Raw genomic sequence first — 24,418 nt, 5'->3', positions numbered from 1 at the left:
CTAGTAGAGGACCCTGAAATGTGAAATAGCACATCCCACATATAAATGACAGTACCTCAGTCTTTCCTAGGCTGACGGTCAAACCAGAGAGGTGAGTGGCTTCAGCAAAGTTGTTGACGATAAGCTGGAGATCAGATTTCTTGTGTGCCATAAGCGCTCAGTCATAAGCGAAAAGGGCTTCAAAGACGAGCCTCTCAAGCATCCTGGTTCTAGTATTCAGACAACAGAGGTTGGAAAGTGACCCATCAAGCCTGTACTTGGTTCAGGCTGGGGTGGAAGATTTGTCTTTCAAGGGACAAAAACTGTTTGCCAAGGCTATGGATGGGTCTTTACATACCTTTAAGGATTTATGAGCCACTTGAAACCTCTCAGCATCTACATACCCGCCAACAGGTGGAAAAAACAAAACAAAACAGGGAAAATTTTATAACCCAAAGTTCCAGGCAGTGCCCTACTCTCAATGTCAGTAACACCACTTCCAAGGTAGCAAATAGTCGCAGATAAGCCTTCCAGATCTCCGTCCTTGCCATTGTTACTGAAAAGTTGGTCAAAGACACAAGTATTCTCCGTTTGTCAACTTCAAACCTCTATCCCACTCCAACATCTTTTGGGGAACAGCCTAACATCCTGTTACAGTCTGCAATGGCATCACCACCAATGGGTTCTATTCCCATTGTTTTCTTGCCCAGAATGAGAAAGAACAAGGGAGGGGAGGACCCAGTCTGGATCTATATAGCCGTGTCTACACGTGCACACTACTTCGAAGTAGTGGCACTAACTTCGAAATAGCGCCCGTCACGGCTACACGTGTTCGGCGCTATTTCAATGTGAACATCGACGTTAGGCGGCGAGACGTTGAAGCCGCTAACCCCATGAGGGGATGGGAATAGCTCCCTACTTCAAAGTTGAACATCGAAGTAGGGCATGTGTAGCCGATACGCGTCCCGCAACATCGAAATAGCGGGGTCCGCCATGGCGGCCATCAGCTGAGGGGTTGAGAGATGCTCTCTCTCCAGCCCCTGCGGGGCTCTATGGTCACCGTGTGCAGCAGCCCTTAGCCCAGGGCTTCTGGCTGCTGCTGCGGCAGCTGGGGATCCATGCTGCATGCACAGTGTCTGCAACCAGTTGTCGGCTCTGTGCCTCTTGTGCTGTTTAGTGCAAGTGTGTCTGGGAGGGGCCCTTTAAGGGAGCGGCTTGCTGTTGAGTCCGCCCTGTGACCCTGTCTGCAGCTGTGCCTGGCACCCTTATTTCGATGTGTGCTACTTTGGCGTGTAGATGTTCCCTCGCAGCGCCTATTTCGATGTGGTGCTGCGCAACGTCGATGTTGAACGTCGACGTTGCCAGCCCTGAAGGATGTGTAGACGTTATTCATCGAAATAGCCTATTTCGATGTTACTACATTGAAATAAGCTACTTCGATGTAGGCTTCATGTGTAGACGTAGCCTATAAGTGCAACAAGTTTGTATGGACCCAACATTTCAAAACGGTAACCCTCTCAGCCATAATTCTGGCACTAGAGAAAGGAGATTGACTCTTGTCCCTCAACCTTTAAGCTGTTAATTTCATTTCATTATTCATCCTGCACACAGAAGATTTCTGTGTTTTACCCTATGCCATCAGCACTACCAATGCAGATTCCTTCCCTTTGGTTTATTGAAAGCCTCAAAGGTGTTCTTCCAAGTACTAGCAGTTGCCGCAGCTCACCTTTGCAGCTCGGAGTCATTATTTTCACATACCTGGACAACTGCCTCATACATGCCCAAATCCAGCCAGTAGCACTTCAGGCAACACATCATATAATTAACCATTTTACCAACTGGGCTTCCAAAAATCCCACTTTGTGCCTGTCCAACTGCTGGAGTACATAGGGGCCTAGCTCAACTGATTTATAGCACAGGCCAGTCTACCTCAGCAATGATTTCTCACTCTATCCACACTAATTGATACCATTGTAGACAACCCTGAAATATCCACAAGGAGATGTCTATAGCTCCTGGGCCATATGGCTGCCACAATTTACATAGCCAGAGAAGCCAGGGTCCATATGAGGCACCCACAGTCCTGGCTCCGCACCTGCTATATGCCACGTGGGCACTCTCTTCTCAAGTGCAACATGCCACATAAGGGTTAGCCCCTTGGAGCCTGTTCCTCTCCAGACAGCCTGCAGGCTTTGGGGACAGAGGTGGAAAAAGTACCCAAAAAGTTATGTGAGTAAAAGTTCAGCTGCTTTCACTTCTGGATACTTGAGTACAATCAAGACTTTACATGTGTGCACATGTGCTTTTATGCAAGTAGTTTCCCAGAGGGACACTGGTGACTTGTATTTAAGTTCATTCCCCCCTCCAAAAGCAGCTGCACTGTTACTCAAGTAACTTTTGGGGTACTTTTTCCACCTCTGAATGGGAGGCGTCTGGAGGCGGCAGCTTGTGGAGCCTGCCCCCACCACAGACAGCCTGCAGACATTGGGGATGGGGCAGGTGGAGAGGGAGCAGCTCCCCAGAGCATGGCTCCCCATTAAACACCCTGAAGACCATGGGGGAACTGGAGGCCAGAGACAGCCCCAGGAATTTGACCCTACCTGTACAGCCTGCAGGCTGCAGAGAGGCTGCTGGAGTGTGGGGAGAAAGTTGGAGACAAGGCAACCCCCTGAGCCTGGCCTACCCAGAGATCCTTCAGACCGTGGGGGGGCAGCTGGAGGGGGGCAGCCTCCAGAGCCCCCCAGATCCCCCCCAAACAGCCTGCAGATTGTGGAAGACGGGGAGCCTGCTGTAGGCTAGGGGCAGCTCCAAGAGTCTCCTTCCACAGCCTGCAGGCTGAATGGGGGCCACAGAAGGGGGCAACAGCTTTGCTCCCACTTAAACAGCCTACAAGCTGGGGTAGGGGCTACAACAAGGAAGGTCAGCCCCCATAGCCTGGTCCCCTCCAGACAGCCTGTAGGCCACATGCGGCACTGGGGATCATTGGTGGGGGCAGCTCCCAGAGCCTGGCCAGGCCCTGGAGTGCCCCACCAAACAAGCTTTTGGATGGAGGGGGCCACCAGATGTAGGGGTAGCCCCCAAAGACCAGAGCTGGGTGGGTGAGTGGGGGCATCTGGAGGCCAGGGTCAGCTTGTGGAACACTGCCCACTTCCGACAGGATGTACGACAGGATGGACACTACCCCAAGCACAGATGACCTGGAGAACCTGCAGATTTGGTGGGGGTGGTAGCAGCAGGCTGGGGGATGCCCCCCGAGTGTTGCCCCCTGCCACAGGATTCGCTCCAAGGGGGAATGCTGAAGGCCAGAGCAGCCTGCAGAGCACCAGCACCCCACCCCCCGCCACCGACAAGCACATTGTTCCTGTAACTCTCATCACCACTGGTACCCTAGTACTTCCCACCTCCCAGCCCCCTGCCCTGTGTAGGCCCTTGACCCTGTGGAGCTGTGTGAGGTGGCCCACATGTGTACAGCCAGCCAGGGCATTGCTAGCACAAATCTCGAACTGCAAGTGCAAGGCATCAAGACAGCTAATCTTTGTGAAGAAACTCAGTTACTGCACAAGGTGAGTAACTTTCTATTATAGAATGTCTCATGATCCTGAGTGCTTCAGTTCTTTGGAAGGTCAGGCTCAAGACACTTTAAAGCCATGTGAAAGTGGCTACATCTACAATAAACAAGCCACATTATTCTGAAAATATAGTTATTGTGCAAGCCAACAAGTCATATTCAACTGGCCAAATAGCCACATGTCCTACTGGCTAGCATGTTGAACATTAGCCCTTTAAAGTTCCTGATTTTTAGAGGGCGTGTACTCAATGCTTCTTGAAAATCAGGACCTTCTGAAGTGCCAGTGCCCACAAATGAAAGTATTCAAGATCCCCTATGCATTTTTGAAATTCTTGGCCGATTCTGTTGCCCTCCAGCGTTATTTTTTAAGTTTCCTTAATTCACACACTGTTGTTGTTCAGGCAAAGTTTCAGCTGTAGAACCAAGTCCAATATATTGACAGCTGCGGAATTAACACCTCCTCCCACCATCTCAAAAAAAGAATTTTCCAAAGCTAGTGGTGGGCTGTGGAGGCCAGGTTAGATTTATGGGTGTATTTGAAGCCAAATTAGGACTTGGGGGGAGGGATAGTTTTAGACTTTGATGCTTAAAAGTTATGAGCTGTCTTTGTGACATATCAGCCCACAACAGAGGATCTCTAGTGAGATCAAGTTTTTCTTAGATTATTAGCATTGTGTGCCAAATTTCTATGACAGCTCATGAGAATTCAGTGTTGTTTAATCTGAAACTAAACTTGTGCTCTGATTAACTTTAGTTCCAAGCTGTAACATAAACATAGCTGAGATCCACACATTGCTTGCTCCACCCACCTCTAGTTTCCAAGAAGTCTGTTCCTGTGAAATTTTGGCCACATCTTAACTGAAGGTGAACAAGAAGCTTCCCTGAGATTTAGATCTAGTCCAGAAACAAAATTGTAGGGAGAGATTTTGCTTAGGGGATTCAAATCTGTTGCCACTTCTGTCCTGCTCTTGCGAATTCAAAGTAGCCTGGGTGCAAGTTTCTGGTTTAAGATGGATGATGGTTTCTGCTACTCTTGTGAATTACACAATTTAAAAATCAGATTGCAGTATTAATGCAGCCTTTGAAAGAGTGAGCCCCCAACCCACGTAGTGTTATTTAACTTAGCTGCTTAGTGTTTTAAAAGTAAGTCTACACTAGTTTTTATTAATGATTGTATGACATTTTCTTTCACATATTCTGCTTCATATGCACGTTGACTTGGGTTTAAGAAGATGTTAACCCAACAGTTGTGCCCCTTCAGATTTAAGTGTTTGTGTGTGGAGGGGGGAGGAACTTTAAGAAAGAGCCATTTAGACCTTAGCAGCTTTTTTTTTTTTTGAAGATTAAAATGTAAAAATTACTCCATTTCAGGGGCATTTGACATGATAATTTCCTATATTTTATATAATAATTAATATGGGTTTACTACAACAAAATTGCTAATACTGAGCAAACCAACTACTGTTGATGGAAAAATACTGTTGACTCTTCAGGGAAACATTGTCCAATGGTAATTTCCATTTAGACAATGTGTAAAGTTCTAGCTCTGTACCTTGGCAAACTTTCTGATGAAATTGATCAAGGTACAAAAAAATTGTATCCTGCATAATTGCCTGATGTAGTCATCCTCAGATTAGACCTGCTAATTCTTCATCACCATACCAAGAAGGGAACTGATTCAAGAAGCACCTTAAACGTAGTTTGACTTTAAGTATGGTGCTTGAGTACTGTTGAATTAGCTGCAGTCTGAGCATGTGCCTATGTTCCCTTTCTAAATAGCTAGCGATGGAGGGCACCCACAATTGGAAGAGGAACAAAGTAGGGGTCAGTGACTTTTCCTCTGCTTCCCTGTGCATAAGGAGGCAGGGAAAGCTGTACAACCAAAATGTTAAATGGTATTCAAATTGTGCAAAATTGCAGTGAAGCTGGGAAAGAAAGTTTGGACTTTGGCTGTGGGGTTAAGGAGAATGATAATCAAGGGTATGAAACAAAGGCTATTTTGGTCAGAAGAGCTTGTCTGTGATGCACTAAATAGTAGGAAGCTTTTTTTTCATTTTTATTGTATTTATTTTTTTAAAACCCTGACAGTTTGTTTAGTCGAGACAAAAAATAAAGGAGAAAACAGTAAGTGGACAGATTACATTGTCATGTGTTTGGAAGTAATGGCCATGGTTGCTGATAGTATGACAATGGCTAAAATTGATTAGGAATAAAAAGGAAAATTCTCCCTAAACCCCCTGTACCTTGGGGGCCACCATCCTTGTGTTTGAGCAGCACCACGCCATCATGCACACATATCTGTACATGCCTGCAAGGCACATACGTGCATCCCAGGGGACCTCCTTTGACCTGTGCACACACTTTTCAGAGGCCCCATTGCTCTCCACGCATCCAGCCACCTCCTCACCTGTGCCTCCATCCATTGGTGCATCACCCTGGATTTGCTGGTTTCAAATAGCAGCTGCCACACAACAGGCTTCAGTGCGGCCAATGTAAATGTGCTACAGTTCAGCATTAATGTGAAGAGCTAGGGATGCAGGTTAAGAAGTAGTGTCCCATCTGCTATACATGCTGAGGTGCTCAAGCTCCGCTCCACGAGGGACTCCTCTGAGGCTGCTTGTGCACTGCATTCCCATCTGGAATGAAGCAGGGGTGAGGGGGAGAACTCCCCACCGCAGCCTTATCTAAGTAGTCCCTCTAGCCCAGGTGTCTTGTGGTGATTTCCCTTCGCTCCTCCCCACTTTCTGTTTTTTTCATTAACACAGCCCTTAGCTATCATTAGGGAATTACTCTTCAGGACTGTGCAAGTGTACCCTGTCCCAGAGTAAAGAAATCATTAATAAAAAACAGTAAAAAGAAGCAGTTATATTACAAAATAAATCTACCAGGCTTACAAAGAAAACAAATTTGAAAGAGCCACCTGCTGTGGAGATGAGGCAGTAATCTCAGCAGCAGGAAATAAAAGGGGGAGAAGAAAAAAATACAAAAGCACAGACATTAAAAAAGTAATTAAAACACTTATCTCCATCAACATACATAACAAACAAACAAAAATCAGCCACCTAAAAATGTACTCTATTGAACTACACAACAGGAAGTAACAAAGCTGCCACCATAAAAAGCCTTTGCCAGCAAAAGAGTGAGAAATCCTGTAAAAATATAAGCCTCAAAAGTATTTACTAATGTGCTAATCACTAATGGCCTGACCTTGAGCAATGCAGAGCACCTGCAGAGCACCCACAACTTTGTTGGGAGTTGCATCTCTCAGATTTAAGCCCTTAAAGTATACAATGAGTAACTCTTTAGGTACCGATGGCTTTCTGCTAAAGTATTATTCTGGTGGTTGAGTTAGAATGAATTTTAATATACTATTTGTATAAGAAGTAATGTTCTCGAGTTGGAGTAAGCAGTAGTATGCTATTGAATTTTACTACAGTTTATATCTAACTCATTGTTTAATGCTGATGGATTGACAGCAAAATTATCAGTATTTAAACCTGTTTATCACAATCTGATGTAAACAAATGGGTTGAACATGTACAACTGAATGCAGATGCACATCTTACGTCTAGGGAAGACTAAATTTGACAGTTATGAAAACTGCTGTGTTAATGTTATCTTTTAAGGAAGTATTTTAATAAGAGAAAAGCTTGTAAGACAATTTGCACAGTGACATAAAATAAAAGAGATTTTGTGCATAGGTTTTTGATCTCTTCTCCTGTCCAAAAAAAAGACATGTTGAAGAGGAGTAGAGCATTCAAGAATAATAAAGAATGCTTATTGGAACAGAATTTTATAGATATTCTTCTCTGTCATACATGTTTGGTGATAATAAAAACCTTCGTTAATTTCTTGGAAAACTGAGAACTTTATCAGGCCGAGATGTACATCTGAAATATATGATATAGGAGTACGAGATGCCAGTGTGAGAGCAGATTGCATAAAAAGTTAGGGGCTGAGTGGAAACATGGTGTCTTTTGGTTAACGCAATAAGGCTCGCTTCATTAAAATTAGGTATATAGGTGCTCCCTTTGGGAGGCCAAGTATGTCTTTTATTCATCTTGCCTAATAAATCATTTTAAGAAGGAAAGAACGGTGTGAGTGAGAAAGGAATCATTGGAGATCGAACTGCCAGAATCCAAGATGTCTCTACTGACTATAAACAAGCTTTGGTTTTTTTAGAGATTTATGGTAGGGCCAATTAGGGAATGAATTTCCTAACACGAAGGCCACACCCCCACCAGATTTCAAGTGCTGCTCCACGTATGGGGTTCTAAAAAATTCTGACCACTTTTTCTCTGACATCTGTTAACATGGGAAAATCAACATATTTTTCCCGAGCTTCATTCACAGTAATGGTTAATTTTTGACTGATATTTTTCAAAAAGTAAATCATTCTCAGGGAAACACCCTCTATGGAAAGTTGCCAAACATTGACCATTTGGGCTGAAGACTTATAACCTTCTGAAAACAGACTTATGTGGAAAGTATTGGACAGCCTCACTAATGGCAGTATTGGTGACCCTGTGTCTAATTATAGTGATTCTGCTTCACAGCTGAGTTCCATTTTTTACTTAAAGAACTGATTCAACTTTTTAATAAAAAAACCTTTAATTTAAAGCTTCTATGTGTGTATCGCCACACTGTGACAGCCACAACCCTATCTGAAGTGATGAAACAAAAATACAAAGGCATAGTTTAGCTTGTCTGAGGCTTTTTAACTGTATGTTTCTTTACTTGCAAGTGGTTTTAGAGATTTTTTTTCTTAAAATATAACCTTAACTCTGTGTTTTCTGACTTTTCCATGTTTGGATTTACAATCTTTCCTTAGACTATTGGTGTAAATTTATCACTTTAAATCCAGCTCTTGCTTATACTTGGGATAAAGCTGATTTTGTGTTTCATTTGTTCAACTGGTAGAAAAGTTCATTTACAACTGTAAATCTGGCCAAACATACCAGATTTAAGAAATTTAAACCACAAATTCAAGCTTAGAGGAGGACAGGGAATTTAAGCAGAGTGGAGCTGCTTCTGCATTTGCCCCCTTCCATCAGAGGTGGCATGGTAATGAGGCAATTTGAAGTAGGCTAATGAGGCACTAACATGTACATTCAGTGCACCATAAGCATAAAGGTGGCCATACAAATTTCGAGGTACAGACTTTGAATTGTAGATTGATATGAAGATGTGGGCAGCTTCAAAATCAGTGCCCCACATTGACATTGCCTTACTCCCACAAAACTAGCCTGCTTCAAATTGCCTCATTGCCATGCATCTCCGATGGGAGGGGGCAAATATAGAAGTAGACTGGGAGACTGATGTATGCTGTACCTCTTCTTTGCCACCCTTCACTCCCTTTTAGTTTTCCTCACAAGCCTGGATAATAGTTGTGACAGTCATAGCAGTGTTTTTTAAAGGCCTGACTGAGTATACAAGGTTACATATGCGCTATTGCCATAACCTTGTGTTTGAAAGCTAGCATGCAGGAGAGGTGTCGATATGTATGTACCTCAACTGTGGCATAGCCCTGAACCCAGTGTAGTGTGGTTGGCAGCAAAGCGTTGCTATACTTCTGGCATCAGTCAAACAACGCCTGTTATTTATTCAATGGTCCTTGGTCCCCCATTATCTACATTACTGGCACTCAGTGCTGAGCACTTTCAGTTTTCTCTTGAAGCATACTGATCAGCCCCAGTGATCACTGAGGATGCTCAAAGGGATTCCGTCTGATCTCCAGAGCACATCAGTGCATGTTCAGCACATACTTTCCACAACTTAGCCCGTACCAGACAAAGTGGTCTCCTGTCTCAAGAGATTTCATGGGAGCTGGAGAGACAGCTGGTCACTGAACTCCATCCCCATGCAGGATCACATGAAGCACTCAGACATCTGTACAAGTAACTCAGTTGTTGCAGGAGGGAATCTAGCACACACCCTTGCCCTGATGACCTAGACAGGTTGCTCTCCTGAATCTTCTACCCCATCAGCCTCATCACATAACAGGACAATGCTGAGGGCCAAGGAGGCAGCAGAGACTTCAGAGAAAGCCAGGGAGGCCTGGAGGAAGAGAAGCATGTTACTCAATATCTCTGCCCATCAGTCCTGGGTCAGGAGTCCCTTCAGGGGAGTTCTTTGAAGAAGACTCTAAGCCATGGCAGGAACCGGTATCTGAGGCTGGAAAAGTACAAGGCATGACTGCACACTGTAAGCTGTGTACTTGTGTGTACTTGTGTGGCCATTCAGGAGACATTCAGATGCTGCCCAGCTGATGAGCATTGCACTCACAGTGAGGATCTTGTTCCTACTAATGTTGCACATTTGCACATGCCTCAGTCCTCATAGAAAAGATTATTCCATATATGGATGGAAATAATCTACAGATGGATGGAAAACATTAGAGGGAACATTGCAAGACATCTCAGCGGTCCCTAGAAATATCCTGCCTGGTTCTAGAAAGACTTTCCTGAACCCAGCTCCCTCCTCCCCACACCAACCCATGCACAACCTCAGCTTGGTCCCTGAGCAAGATATGGCTGCAAATCAACGATGTCATTGAAATCCCATTAACCACTGCAAAACACTTAGCAGAAGCAATAACAGAGTATTAACAGGCATTTACCATGCCCTTGTCTGTGCTTTTCTCAGGCTATGTCTACACTACCCCAGAAGATTGACCTGCTCAGGGTTGATCTTCCACGGGTCAATTTCGCATGTCTGGTTGGGATGCATGAAATCAACCTATCAAGGGTCAGCATTGAGATGTGAGGAGTAAGAGAGGTTGATGGGAGAAACTCCCATCAACCTTCTTCAGTGAGAACAGCCAGGTAAGATGAGTGCCAATGCGTCGAGTCTAGCTACACAATTGCCATGGCTAGAATTACGTGTCTGCAACTGACTTTCTTTGCCTCATGTAGACATAGCCTCACTCATGCTGACAGTGGCAGTCCTCAGGCCACACCAAAAGGGTAAAAAGATGAGAGGGAGGGGGTTAGGTTTTTAAAGGGCCCAGATGGGGAAGAACAGTTGTGACATTTACGGACGTGCAAAAACCCAACACCACCACTCACCCAATCCCTGTCTTTTCCTTCCCCTTAAAAATGGGAGCTATGAGGAAGGTCAGGGGAGGTTGCTGGTGTGCAGGCCTGCCTACTTGCAGGAAGGGGAAGGAACTGTTCACAGAAAGTCAGATTGGCCCAGTTTAGGCAGCATGTCTTCCTCCCCCGCACCAGATACCACCCTGGCTGCTGTGGAGGTAGTGAATCTTTCCCTCTCTCCCTCCCTCCCTCCCTCTTCTACCACTGCCAGGGTGGAGCATGTTGGATGCTTGACATAATTTACCCACCTGAAACCCCTGAGAGCTTGGGGGAGGAAGACAATGAGTCCCATCCTGTCCCTGATCCTGTGTATCTCTGTTTCTCTCCCCAGAGTAATCACGAGTTGTTCTCCTCAGTCAGATAGAGGGCAGGAGAGAAGAGATGTTTGCACAGACACTCTAATTCTCTCTGAATTTGGTTTCATTCACTGACGGTGGCCGGGGAGGTGCTGTTCCTTTGTTCCTGCTTTTAAAGAAAAGTTATAAGATGTGTATTCAACATGTGGGCAATAGAACCTCAGAGCTTCGAGCACCTCTGAAATGAAGGCTGTTCATAACTGAACAAAACACGAAGATGAGTCTTTCAAAAGCTTACAAATGAACATTGACGATACGGTTTTTGAAAGTTTACTATGCAGAAGAAGGATGCCACTTTTAGCCATCTTAACTGAAATGAAACAAGTACTGAAACAGTTTTCTTACCTTGTCAAATTTTTAAAAAAATAACATTCCCTCTATTTTTATCAATGGTATTTATTAAACACAGTAATATACTGTTTTTGCTGCTTTTTTTGTGGATGGTGGGAGGGGTAGGGGGTGTCCCTGTTGCTATCTGATTGCACCCTTCTAGTTCTAAATAAAATATGTGGTTGGCCACACAGTTTGTAACTCTGGTGTTTGTAATTCTGAGGTTCCGCTGTGTGTAAATAAAAGTTATGTTGATGATACCTGGAAAGCAAGGGGCACACAAGTGAACAGTGATTTTTTCCATGGGTGTAGGAGGAGATAGCAGAACTCACAGCACATGCCTGTGATTTATTAAAAGTCTGGTATCTTGGAGATGCAAGCCATTTCATTCCTCCCACAAACCCTTCTCCTGATTCCAGGAATTTGCTAATTTTTAATTTGAAAGGATTCTTGACAATTAAATAGTAAAATAATAGCTGCTGTCAAAAGCTTCACAATAAAAACAGAAGAATTTAACTGAAATGTCTCTAACGATGTACAAGTGACAATACAAAGGAAATAAAAGTAAAATAATATTCAAAATATCTGACGCTGAACAGTGCTTTTACACCCCTAATCCTCCATCTCCATCCAACTGTTACCACTAGCAACCATGAGAGTACACAGCTGCTGCCTCCAGAAACTCCCCTACAAGAAGTGTTCCTCAGTGCAGTGAAAGGAAAGGTCTAAGTTATTGTTAGGGTTTGGTATATGTTACAGGCTGGGAATTTGGAGATGAATGATTGTTTCTGATCAGGGAACACTGAACAAAAAGATCTCGCTGATGGCTTGTTAGGTGGGTTTTGAGAGGGGAGAATGTATTGGCAAGAACCTCTGTTTATTTAGTTCCGAAGTGTCTGTTTCTTGAGTGTCACCTCACTTGTGCATCAGCATTAGAGCACAATCTTTCTGTAAAGCAGTGGTATGCAGCCTGAGGATGGTGGACTACACATGTCTCTTCAATGTGTCTCCTGTAGCATTCTGCAGTGGATGGTATTAAAAATGCTGGGTAGTTTGATTATTATTTAATCAAAGTTATTAACCAATTAGAATGCTTTTATGATGTTATTAGCCAACTGTAGTTGATAAAATAATAATTCTTCATCCATCATTTTGCTGTGAGAATAATGTATATAAAAATAAGACAACGAATTCAGACTGCTGTGACTCTTTTGGGTAACATTGATTGTTAATTTGACCCCTGAACTGGTTAGATTTGAGTATCACTGCTTTAAAGCATCACTTCAGTGTATCACTTCAAAGGCTATTTTTCCTGATTGGAAAGTTTCTCCAAATCCTATTTCCTGTGGATAGTGACATTATCCCAAATTGTATCTATCATTGGTGACTTTTTTAAATTGTATCTTTCTTATGTGACTGTTCTGTTCTAAATGATTTCTTCCGTGTAACAATCTTGTTCCAGATTTTCTTTTGAGTGGCTACTGGCTATTTATCAGTATTTGATCTCTCTTTGAAGTGTACTTCTGGTGGGTGGCAGTTTATTGCTGAAGGGTATCACTGTAGGATGGGTATTGGTTCTTGTACTCTCACTTTCCATATCTGAAAGCATAGGAAAAGGCTTGTAACTGGGCCAGACATATATGAACATGTGTGTACATGAGGGGAAATGCCTTAGCATTTCTTTACAATGGAAATATTATATATTTGGTTTTCTTACTTTTGTCTGTGAAACAAAAGTGAATCTCATTCAAATAACAATAAAATAGATGTTTAGCAGTAGATGCCTAGTGTTCTATTTTGTTGTCATAGTAACCATCTTAAAAACCTTTACACCAAATTTATCCTTGACACAGTCCCATTGTTTTCAGTGGTATTGGACCAGCTGTGAATCTGGCCCATTTAGTGTGAGACTCTTGGTCTCACTCTGCTCCTTTTAATATTAGTGGGAGTTATGTCAGTGACTTTAATAGAAGCCAAATCGAGCTCAGCTGGAGACAGACTGCAGTGGTAAAAAGGGATGAAAGTTCTTTTGATTTGGGGAAGTATTGCTTTCATATTTGAAGGGTGAGTGTGAAAAGTTAAGGCCAAATACCACCTTCAGTTCACAGTGGAAGTCATGCTAATGTCACTGTGAGTGTTGCACATGGATTGAGGCTAGAATGTTGCTTCTGGTAGTATAAAACCCAGTAGCAGCAGTGGCTCAGATCTCTCTGAACTCTCTCCTCAGCCTTCTGGGCAGAGGCTTATGTTCATATGACAGCCTAAACTCAAAATAAGCTACACAATTAGTGCAGCGTAGTTTGAGTCAGTTTTGAAATAAGCTATTTCAGCATGTGGCACTATCTAAACAGCACCACATGTGAAAATAAAGCACTAATTCGAGGTATCTCTTATGCTCCTGTGATGAGGTGTACAGGGATGTCGAAACAGTATGTCCATTATTTCAAATTTTTTTTCAAATTGACAGGCACATTGCATAGACATGGAACATTTTGGGATACTACAATATCCCAGAATAGCTCCTGCTCTGTAGACATAGCCTGGGAGCTTGAAGAAAGCACAATGATCTTGGGTTGCTTATTGTGGTACCCATTTTAGAATGATAAACAACATGGCTATGTTTACACTGGGCTCTCCCTTTTGAAAGGGGCATGCAAAAATGGCTGATTGAAAATATAAATGAGGTGTTGATTTGCATATTCATCACCTCATTTGCATAGTGACATCCACTCACTATTCCAGAAGTGCTGTTTTCGAAAGCCAAATCAGCCACGGAGACAGAGATCCTTCAAAAGGAAGCCTTTTGGAGAGGAGTGTTTTCGAATGCGGAGCTTCCTTTCAAAGGAACCCCATCTACATGGCTGTTTCAGTTTTCAAAAACAACACTTCCAGAATGGCGAGTGGCTGCCATTATGCAAATGAGTCACTGAGTATGCAAATCAGCATCTCATTTGCATTTTTGATTGGCCATTTTTGTATGCCTCTTTCAAAAAAGAAGGACCAGTGTAGATGTAGCCCATATGAATAGCAGTGTAGAAAGATGTCTCATGATCTGTACAGCTTTGGATCCATTTCATGTATGTATTTTACAAACTCTTAATGCCTATGCACCAATTAACTGGCAGCACCTCAGCCTATCAATTATTCACTGCTCACTGATGAATGGTCTTACTTCCAGCAGAAGTATGATATTCAGGGGTTCTAATTTGTTACACACTGATTTTGCACAACTATTTCCTTATTAATTTTTGTCAGCATCTAGCAATAGACATGTCTATTTTCAAAGGTGTTCAAAAATAATGATTCATGCCTTATAAATAGACTGTGAGAGTTTCAATTATAATAAAGGTATATTTTATTTTCCTTTTATTTCCTTAATGTTTATAATTCATTCAGGTCATATTTCAGTCTTTTTCTCTGCAACCTTGAGGGTTAGAAATGTACTTAAAATGCTTGCTTTTAAAAAAACAAAAGCTGAAATTATCATGTAATCACTCAACTTCAGCTGGAGCTGTAGGAAAAACACAAGATATCATGATTAACAATAAATTAATGAGATAAGGCAACATTAGGCTTGTTTAAGACAGCACCAGGTGTTGTCACTGGTATCTTCAAGGCAGCAAGCATCACCTGCAGAAGGGACCATCTTATTGCTCAGGCAACCCCAGAACTGAAGGGGTGCAAATATGAAGTGAGGTTAGCTTTTCATTCTCCTATTTCACATAGCTTCGCCAAGGACTCATTAGCTATGGTGCAGGATCTGGGTCACTGTATTCATTACTTTCTGATTGTACATGCTTCTCCAGGCTGATTTAAAAGAGCACTTGAGCAGCTCAGCGATATACAAATCATTGTTTTAATCTTACCCTCAGTTCATTAATAGATCTAATTTCTCGTAAAGATTTCTTTATGGATAAGGAGCCCATGCTTGAAAAATAAGAGTATAGCAGTAGTAATATACTACCCACCACCTGACCAGGATGGTGTTGGACATTATGAAATGCTTAGAGAAATTACAGTCTCCAAAAATAGACAAGTCCAATAATAAGGGGGGATTTCAACTGTCCACATGTTGACTGGTTATATGTCAGAACATGATGCTGAGATAGAATTTCTAGACACAATTAATGAATGCTTCTTGAGCAACTAGTGCTGGAACCCCCAAAAGAGAGAGGCAATTCTTGATTTAGATCCACATGGTACAAGTGTCTAGTCCAAGAATAGCTGTACCACTCAGTAATAGTGACTATAATGTAATAAAGTGTAACATTTTTACAATGAGGAGCAGAGAATCCCAAAGAAACCCACCAGAGCAGCATTTAAATTTTTAAAAAAAAAAAAAGTGAACTACACACAAATGGGGGAGCTAGTTAAGTGCAAATTTAAAGGAATAGTCACAAGAATGAAATGCCCACAAGCTACGTTGAAATATGTTAAAGCACCATAATAGTATGCCCCCAACTTAAAAAAGACCACAATAAGAGGACTAAAAAATACCTGATCAGCTAACCAATACAGTGAAAGAGGCAGTTAAAGACAAAAAGACATTCTATAAAAATTGGACATCAAATCCTGCTAAGGAAAATAGAAAAGAGTATAAATCTACACTTAGGCCAAAGAAGAATTGGACAAAAACAGTAAATAACACAAACAGCACAAGTTTTGTAAGTACATCAGACTTGGGAAGCCTGCCAAATAATAAGTGAGACGCTAAAGGAGTACTAACGGAAGACAAGGCCATTTCAGAGAAGCTAAATGAATTCTTTACATCCATCTCCATTGCAGACAGTGTAACAGAGGTTACCACACTTGAGCCATTCTTTTTATGTGACACCTGATGAACTGTCCCAGACTGAGCTATCAGTAAAGGAGTTTTTAGAACAAGATGATAAATTAAACAGTAATAGATTACCAGGACCACATTACATTTATGTCAGAGTTCTGCTGGAACTCAGATACAAAATCACAGAACTATAAACTATGGTATCTAACCAATCACTTAAGTCATCCTCTGTACCAGATGACAGGAGGATAGCTACTGTAATGCTGATTTTTCAAAAATGATCCAGATGTGATCCTGAAAATTACAAGCCTTATCTCCAGTTATAAACAAATTGGTTGAAACAATAATAAAGGACAGAATATCTGACACATAAATGAATGTAATATGTTGGGGAAGAGTCGACACTATTTTTGTGAGTGGAGATCATGCCTTACCAATCTGTTAGAAATCTCTGAGGGCGTCAAGAAACATGGGGACAAGGGTGATCCAGGGGATAAAATGTACTTGCGTGACACGCTACCACATTTACCAGAGTATGATACATTTTGTACAAAATATGTCTTTTGAGGTATCATTAGAAAACTTATAGTTTGCTAATCATTTTTGTCCTGGTAAAATGTGTGGCCACGTAGTTTGTAAAGTCTATAAGAATCTACTGTATGATATTATTAAGACATGTCAAATTTGGGGAAGCAGCACAAATCAGTTCCTTAGAAACAAAAGACAAACTGGTGCCTCCTCCAAGAGTCAGTAAAATCAAATGGTCTACCATTTCATTACATGGCCATTCTTTTGTTGGAAGAAGGACGTGAGTGAGTAATTTATGTCTTGGCAAAGGACTGGCTGTCACTTCAGCGCAGTGGAGGTGATTCTCAAAGAGGTGTAAGTGTTATAAAAATGAGGAAAAGATATCCTCCAAATTACCGTCTCTCTACTCATGGTGTCAACAACATTTGGAAAATTAGGCTTCTGACATTGGATGTACTTACAAAACTTTTGCTGTTTTTATTTGTGTTCAAAGTTTACATTTTACCTTTCATTTCTTTGTAACCAGTTCAGACTTTCGTGCCTCATTAATTGTAATCACTTAAATTCACTCTTTCTGTAGTTAATAAATGTTTATTTTATCCCAACAAGTATATGCTTGGTTTGAAGTGTTTGCAAAACCTCATTTGCAATAATAAAGTTTATGCACATTGTTTTCTATTAATGAAATAACTGACTTTCTGTGAGCTTGTATTGTTGAGGAGGATATTGGGCAGTACATGGTGTCACTTTGCAAAATAATCCAGTTAGAGAATTGAGGGGACACAGCTGTTCACCAGTCCAGATTGTACCCAGAGTAATGTTACAATCTGAACTTTCAGAAAACCTTTGACAGTCTCTCACCAAAGGCTCTTAAGCAAAGTAAGAAGTCCTGGGAGGTCCTTTCATGGACAAGTAACTGTTTAAAAGCTTAGATGACCAGTTTCATAATGGGGAGTAGTAAACAGAAGAGTACCCCAAGGATCTTTACTGGGATCAGTGTTGTTCAGTATACAGTAGACTCCCGAGTTATTCAAGGGTTGCATTCCTGGGCAGCCTTGCGTAACTCAAATTTTGTGCCAATTGGCTGGGAGATGGGAATCAGGCTGCCACCTGCTTCTTACTCCCCTGGGCTTGCAGGACCTGGGAAACTGACCAGAGCACGAGCGCTGATCAGTTTCCTGGCTCCACAGTGGTGGGGAGGCAGGGAGAAGTTGCAGCAGCATGGCTGTTTGTCCCCCAGCTCCCCCAGCTGAAGGAAGCCGGGGAGGAGCCGTGCCACCATGGCTGTCTATGCACCCGGCTTCCCCTAGTTTCTGCCAGCCTCCAGCCCCTGGGAACTCCAGGATTTTGATTCATGGTTAAAGCAAGTTAAGCGCAAGTTGAAATCACGTATATTGGGGGGGCGGTGACTGTATTCATAAATGAACAGTGAAGAGACAGCTTCCCAAAAAAATTGGGAAATTTATCACATCCAATTCTTTCCATGAACAGTTCCAGTTTTCATGAGTCAGTATTTTCCCATGAAAAAATGATTTCTTGGAATTATCTATGCTATATTGTTGCTAATTATTTTAAAATTACTAAATAAATCAATTTTCTAATGATATTAGAAGTTGAGAATATTTTTAATCTAGATATAAAGACCAGGACTTTTGTTGAAAAATGTCATGTTATTTCATTCAATTTGGATGAAAAAATAACTTCCTAATTCCTCTTTTATGTAATCCATTTTCTCTGCTACCCAAGTACACAAAAATGAAAAGACATCCTTGCAATCTTTTGATTTAATTATGAAGTCTCACTCCCTTATCACACACTGTTGCAGTACAACTATATGATATTAATACCAATAAATAAATGTAGACCAATAAGATCTTGGAGATTCCAGAATAAAACCAAGAACGACCAGTGAAGATGATGAATAAATGTCCTTGAATAGATGTAGGGTTTTGTTACTTATACCCCTTCCTACTTGATTAAACTGACAGGCTAGCATAGTGGTGTTATTTTTAGAAAACTTGTCCCTCAGCAAGGTGGTAAGGTAAGGCTGGTGGGTTGGTAAACCTGTTCGTATTTTGCTATGTTGGTATTTACTTAATAGTTATTTTTTAATCTTTGAATCTGCTACATTATCTGCTTAAAATTCTATATACTAGGCTTACCAGAGCCAAAGAAAGAAGACATATTCCAAGGATTGACAATGGATCAAGGATTCTACACATCTAAAGACTTCCTACCACTGGTAGCTATGGGAAGTAAACCAGGTGTGTATATATATAATATCACATTTTAAATATGTTCAATTATATTCATTAGCCAATTATATTGGTACTTATCCATAATACACAGAAACTAATACATCCAGTAAAGGGGCTCATATGGATGCAGAAGGACATATGGTTTAGATTTCAGCCAGTGTGTCACAGTCCCCTTACAAAGGTGGTTGCAGTTCTACAACAAAGAAAATTGTGTGTATGTGCATGGAAAGATTATAAAATACTATAAATAATTATATACTAAATTATAAATGTTTATCAATGTTAATTACATTATATAGGTTCATCATGATTATCATTAATATATCTTCACACTATTCTAGTAAATGTAAGATGATCATGAAACCCTGAGGTTGCCAGCCTGAAGAAGTGAACATACATTAGTCCACAGAGGTTACAGGTTGCGCTATGCCCTTTTAAATATTGAGAATCATCCTCTTCTATATTCTCTCTAATGTTTTCCATCCATGTGTGGATTTTTCTGTCGTGCAGAATAAATTGTTTATTTGCACTGAGGCATGTTTGAATGCTCAATCCCAGTAGAAACAAAGAAAAACTAGCTGTAGGTGCTCTGCTAAGCAGCTGGGTAGCATTTGATTCTCCCCTGAGCTGCCACATACGTGCACACCTTGCAGGGCACACTGTAAAGTAAAATCACGTACTGCTGACAGGACAAGTCAGTATATGACAGTATATTAGTTAAATGATAATTTCAATATTCAGTAATCCGGGTTTATATACTGTACAAGATGTATACGATGCATATGGAATGGATGCGTTCAATGTGCTTTACGTGGAACTGGCTGTGAAGATCATTCAGAAAGTTCACATGGTTTGAATGGGGCTGTCTTCTTACTTAGTAGTTTCCTACAAACACCATCTTTTATAAATCGTTTATTTCAGGGACTTTATTTTCTGCTTACAGAAGTTGAAATTTTACAGTAACCCTTTTAGCACAAAGTGGAAATGTTGAAGGAGGAATGATTTTATCCCTTCTTTATTCCATCTGTCATCTGCTATGTTAAAGAGGTTACTGGTGTTCATTTTCTTAAGCTAAAAGTAAATTTGGAAATAAAAATGTGAGGGATAGGAGGGAGGAAATCATCAAGAGATGATTAAAAATAGTTGAACTATAAAGTTATAAAACATTTGTTGATTAATCATATTGAAAATGATACAAAAATTAAAACCATCACCTTGAAGCAGTAATAAAATACACAAATCTATATTATAAAACAGAAGAGGAACTCATTGGGATGATTTGTATACCTAGTTACTCAAATGCATCTTGCATGTTTGCAAGATCAGGATCTGTGTACGTTAAAAATCTCATCTCTCACTGAGGGATTGTTTTGTATTTACTAGAAGATAAAATGAATGTTGTTATATTTAATTTAAAAAGGTAATAAACATTGAGGGAACAGACCTATTTATCAGATCCCACTAAAATATTTTCATCAATACTGTCTAGGTATTTGGTATCCTGCATTCATAAATGTACCTCTTTTACCTGCATTGCTTTTTCTGGTGCCTATTAAATGCTCTAGGAACCTCATGCTATTTAAAAGGGAATTTGAAAATAATATTTAGTCATCCAACATAATGTTTGGTTCTTATTTCCAAGATAATTCTCCAGCTATTAGACTCTCCCATATATATTTTTTCTCTCCATTTGAAACACTTCGTATAAACTGTTCTTCAATTTTCAGCTCTATTGCTTATTAAATTATATTCCCTCAAATTAGTTCCAAGAAATAGGCCTCCACATTAAAATAAGTGTGTGAAATACAAATATCCACACATTCATTTAAGCCCCTGTCCTTCAAATGTTTAGACATGAGAGTTTTCCCTTTAACTTTAGGCCCCAAACATACAAGTCATTTTGTCTGGGCAGATCCTGGCCCCCATATGGAGCCAATTGCAGTGTATGGGGGCCTTACCTTTGAGAGAAACCAAAATCTGATTGGTCTAAATGTCTTGTTCATTAGAAGTAGTATGTCTAGGCATGTTGGAATCACGTTATAGGCATGCCTTGCACTGTCATCTCCCACATTGTGCTTGTTCTTTGCTAAAACAAAGGAGTTCATTTTCCATTTGCTGTCAGTCTACTGCCTTTCATAGGACTGAATTCACTTCAGAGATAAATTATTCTAAAGAGAAATAGAGGTAGTAATCAAAGCCCCACTCATAGATATCTGGAAATGACCAGGTATTGCAGTGTGTGATACATTTTCCAATTAGTGAGGGTTTTGGTTATTGGAATATAGTTGTTTTTTCTTTTGTCCATTTAAATTTAAATAATTATTTTCTTGAAAGAAATTGATACTCATGCTTCTGCACCCTTCCTGTGAAAATTGGCAACTAGAAGAGCACAGGGATGAAAGTTACAGAGCACAGATTATGTGGTCAACCCATACTCTTCAAAATGAATTATCACCAACTCATTCAGATTATAGCTTTATATTATTTATGGAGTAATTTTATAAATTACTGTAATTTGTCTAACAAAACAAAGCAGCAGAAATGTAGCACTTTAAAGACCACATTTCTGCTCCTTTGTTTTGTTGGAGTACAGACTAAAACGGCTACCTCTCTGTAATTTTGCTGATCATCAGTTAGTTACATTTAAACTGATGCTAAAGTGCAATCCAATATGTGAAGCACATGCATTTCTGTTTTAGTTAAGAATCTCTTAGAAGTAAATTATCAAATAGAGTCCCTTGGGTAATGAACACTTAGACATCCTAATTCTCTGTTTATTTGCAGAAAAGAAGGTATCTAGAAAACCAGTATAGATTAAGTTCAGAACAAGGTCCCTAGAAATTATTTCAAGAGTAATAATCTTACTTCATCCTTTTCAGATGCAGTAGGGAATGGCTTATGAGATCTATGCCATGATCAGGATGGCTACGTCTACACGTGCAGCCAACATCGAAATAGGCTATTTCGATGAATAACGTCTACACGTCATCCAGGGCCGGCAACGTCGATGTTCAACTTCGACGTTGCTCAGCCCAACATCGAAATAGGTGCAGCGAGGGAACGTCTACACGTCAAAGTAGCACACATCGAAATAGGGATGCCAGGCACAGCTGCAGACAGGGTCACAGGGCGGACTCAACAGCCAGCCGCTCCCTTAAAGGGCCCCTCCCAGACACAGTTGCACTAAACAACACAAGATACACAGAGCTGACAACTGGTTGCAGACCCTGTGCCTGCAGCATAGATCCCCAGCTGCCGCAGAAGCAGCCAGAAGCCCTGGGCTAAGGGCTGCTGCCCACGGTGACCATAGAGCCCCGCAGGGGCTGGAGAGAGAGCATCTCTCAACCCCCCAGCTGATGGCCACCATGGAGGACCCAGCAATTTTGACGTTGCGGGACGCGGATCGTCTACACGGTCCCTACTTCGACGTTGAATGTCGAAGTAGGGCGCTATTCCTATCTCCTCATGAGGTTAGCAACTTCAACGTCTCGCCGCCTAACGTCGAAGTTAACTTCGAAATAGCGCCCGACGTGTGTAGACGCGACGGGCGCTATTTTGAAGTTGGTGCCGCTACTTCGAAGTAGCGTGCAAGTGTAGACGCAGCCGATATGTTCAGAAGTCTTTAAAATAATGACTTAATTCATGTGGCTAAGAAATGAATATTATTAAATTATCTGATGGGGCCATAAACAAAGCAAAAGCTGTTAAAAAACAGTGAATGCCACTCTTCTATAAACTATAAAAATGGTTTGTATTTAGGAGAATAATGAATCTGATGAAAATAGTGAAAAGTTTAATTCTGGAGTGATGACCTCAAATTGATTGAATCCAGTATGACAGAGCCTATGTTCTTTAAAATGTGTTGTACTTTATAACCCTCCATGATGGGCAGGCACTGCGGCAAAGGGTACTGACTATGAAATTACATATATGAGCATATCTTAAAAGTGGGAATAAAACTGTCTTTCAATGAAGCAGAATAATTTGATAGTAACACTCCATGCTTAGAAATTGCAAGATGCAATTTTACACTGCTTTGAGTGCAAGTATCTTTTCAGTTGTCATGCAGAAATGGTTCTGTACTTGAAAAATGGTGTTTTCTTTTCATCTTCTAGGAATGTGTGCCTGTCACTCTCCATTGCCATTGATACAGGGAATTGTGACTGTACTTGGAGCAGGAGACACAGCTTTTGATTGCGCAACATCTGCTTTGCGTTGTGGAGCTCGCCGTGTATTTGTGGTCTTCAGAAAGGGATTCACAAATATCAGGGCTGTTCCTGAGGAGGTAAACCTAAACAATCAGAACATTTTTTGTAGTAATAACAAGATCGATTGTATGAGATGGAATATGGATTATCACTGTCATTTATATGGTGCCCAAATTCTGCAAGGCACTTAAAATATTAGGGTTAATTCATCAACATGGAAATGAAATTTGTAAATGTTTATTCAAGATCTGAGGCTCACTTTGTGTTGGTCGTGTGTCAGATTATGCTAGGCTTCTGCAATTCTCTAAATCAATGAACGTTGCATTTGTGTATGATGTAAAATTTTGGTCCTTTGCTTATTAAGTATAAAATATGAAAAAATATTTTACCACACATACGTCCCTAGTTAACGAATTATGAGGTGTACCTGAATCATTATCAGCCATTCTAGTATTACTGTTAACGTTTCAGGAATCTCTGACTCCCCCAAATAAGGTGCGCTTCTGGGATGACTCTAATGAATCTCAGTAATCCAGACAACTGCTAGGATCTAGACATGTAAAAAAGTTAATTAAATTTAATGAGTTGAATACCTGTCAAAGGCTGGTGAGCGATGGCATTCAGCACTGTTTCTATGGGTTACTTGATTTTGATTAACAATTTTTATTATGAAACCTTTTTCAGTCGAATTTATGCACTAGATTTTGGTGGTCTTATTTGTTATAATTTACATGGCTACACACTTTGTATTGCTGCATAATCTATACTAGTGAGATGTGTACTATACTCAGTCAGGGAATTATGTGAAAACAATCTTGTCTTTTCAAGAGAGAGTACATCTTGGGAGACCTAATAGTTACACAAAGAATATGAAGGTACACAAGAAGCAATGTAATTTTTCAGCGTTCATAATTTACTTCTGTTTTCCTTGCCACAAGGCAAACATTCAGCCTGGGTTAGAGGATATTTATTAAAAAAAAACTTATTCAAATAAATTCATATCCTGATCTGTTTTTCAGTTGATTAGTATTCAAACTCCCATGATCTCTTTGTGTGTGTGTGCATGAAAATCTTTATATTTCAGTTAAGGTTGTCATTCACAAAGTCTCTAATTATACCTATTAACTCAATCACACTACAAATTAGAAATTAATAAAGTAAAAATTGCCCCTAACTAAGCACATCCATTATTGAGGTTTCAAACGTTGCTAGATGCTGAACTGCTGTAGAATATAGCAGGAATGGAAGAGATTATTTGTCATATTTAGAGTCAAATCCTGGCTGGATAATTGCAAATATAGTACTATATATAAG

The 24,418-nt window shown here is 40.8% G+C and overlaps 1 protein-coding gene across 2 annotated transcripts in view; it reads left to right on the top strand.

The window, feature by feature from the left end:
• The window catches only part of DPYD (dihydropyrimidine dehydrogenase), a 725,075-nt gene that overhangs the window by 350,104 nt on the left and 350,553 nt on the right, over positions 1–24,418 (top strand). For both annotated transcript variants that reach the window (XM_075002998.1, XM_075002997.1), the window contains exons 9-10: positions 18,795–18,902; positions 23,012–23,181. In XM_075002998.1, the coding sequence (XP_074859099.1) occupies positions 18,795–18,902; positions 23,012–23,181 (278 nt within the window). The remainder of the gene's footprint in view (positions 1–18,794; positions 18,903–23,011; positions 23,182–24,418) is intronic.

This window comes from Carettochelys insculpta, chromosome 9, assembly GCF_033958435.1.
Source record: "Carettochelys insculpta isolate YL-2023 chromosome 9, ASM3395843v1, whole genome shotgun sequence".
NCBI lineage: Eukaryota > Metazoa > Chordata > Testudines > Carettochelyidae > Carettochelys > Carettochelys insculpta.
Note: the sequence above shows the minus strand (reverse complement) of the source record. Positions and strands in the feature narration are given on the sequence as shown.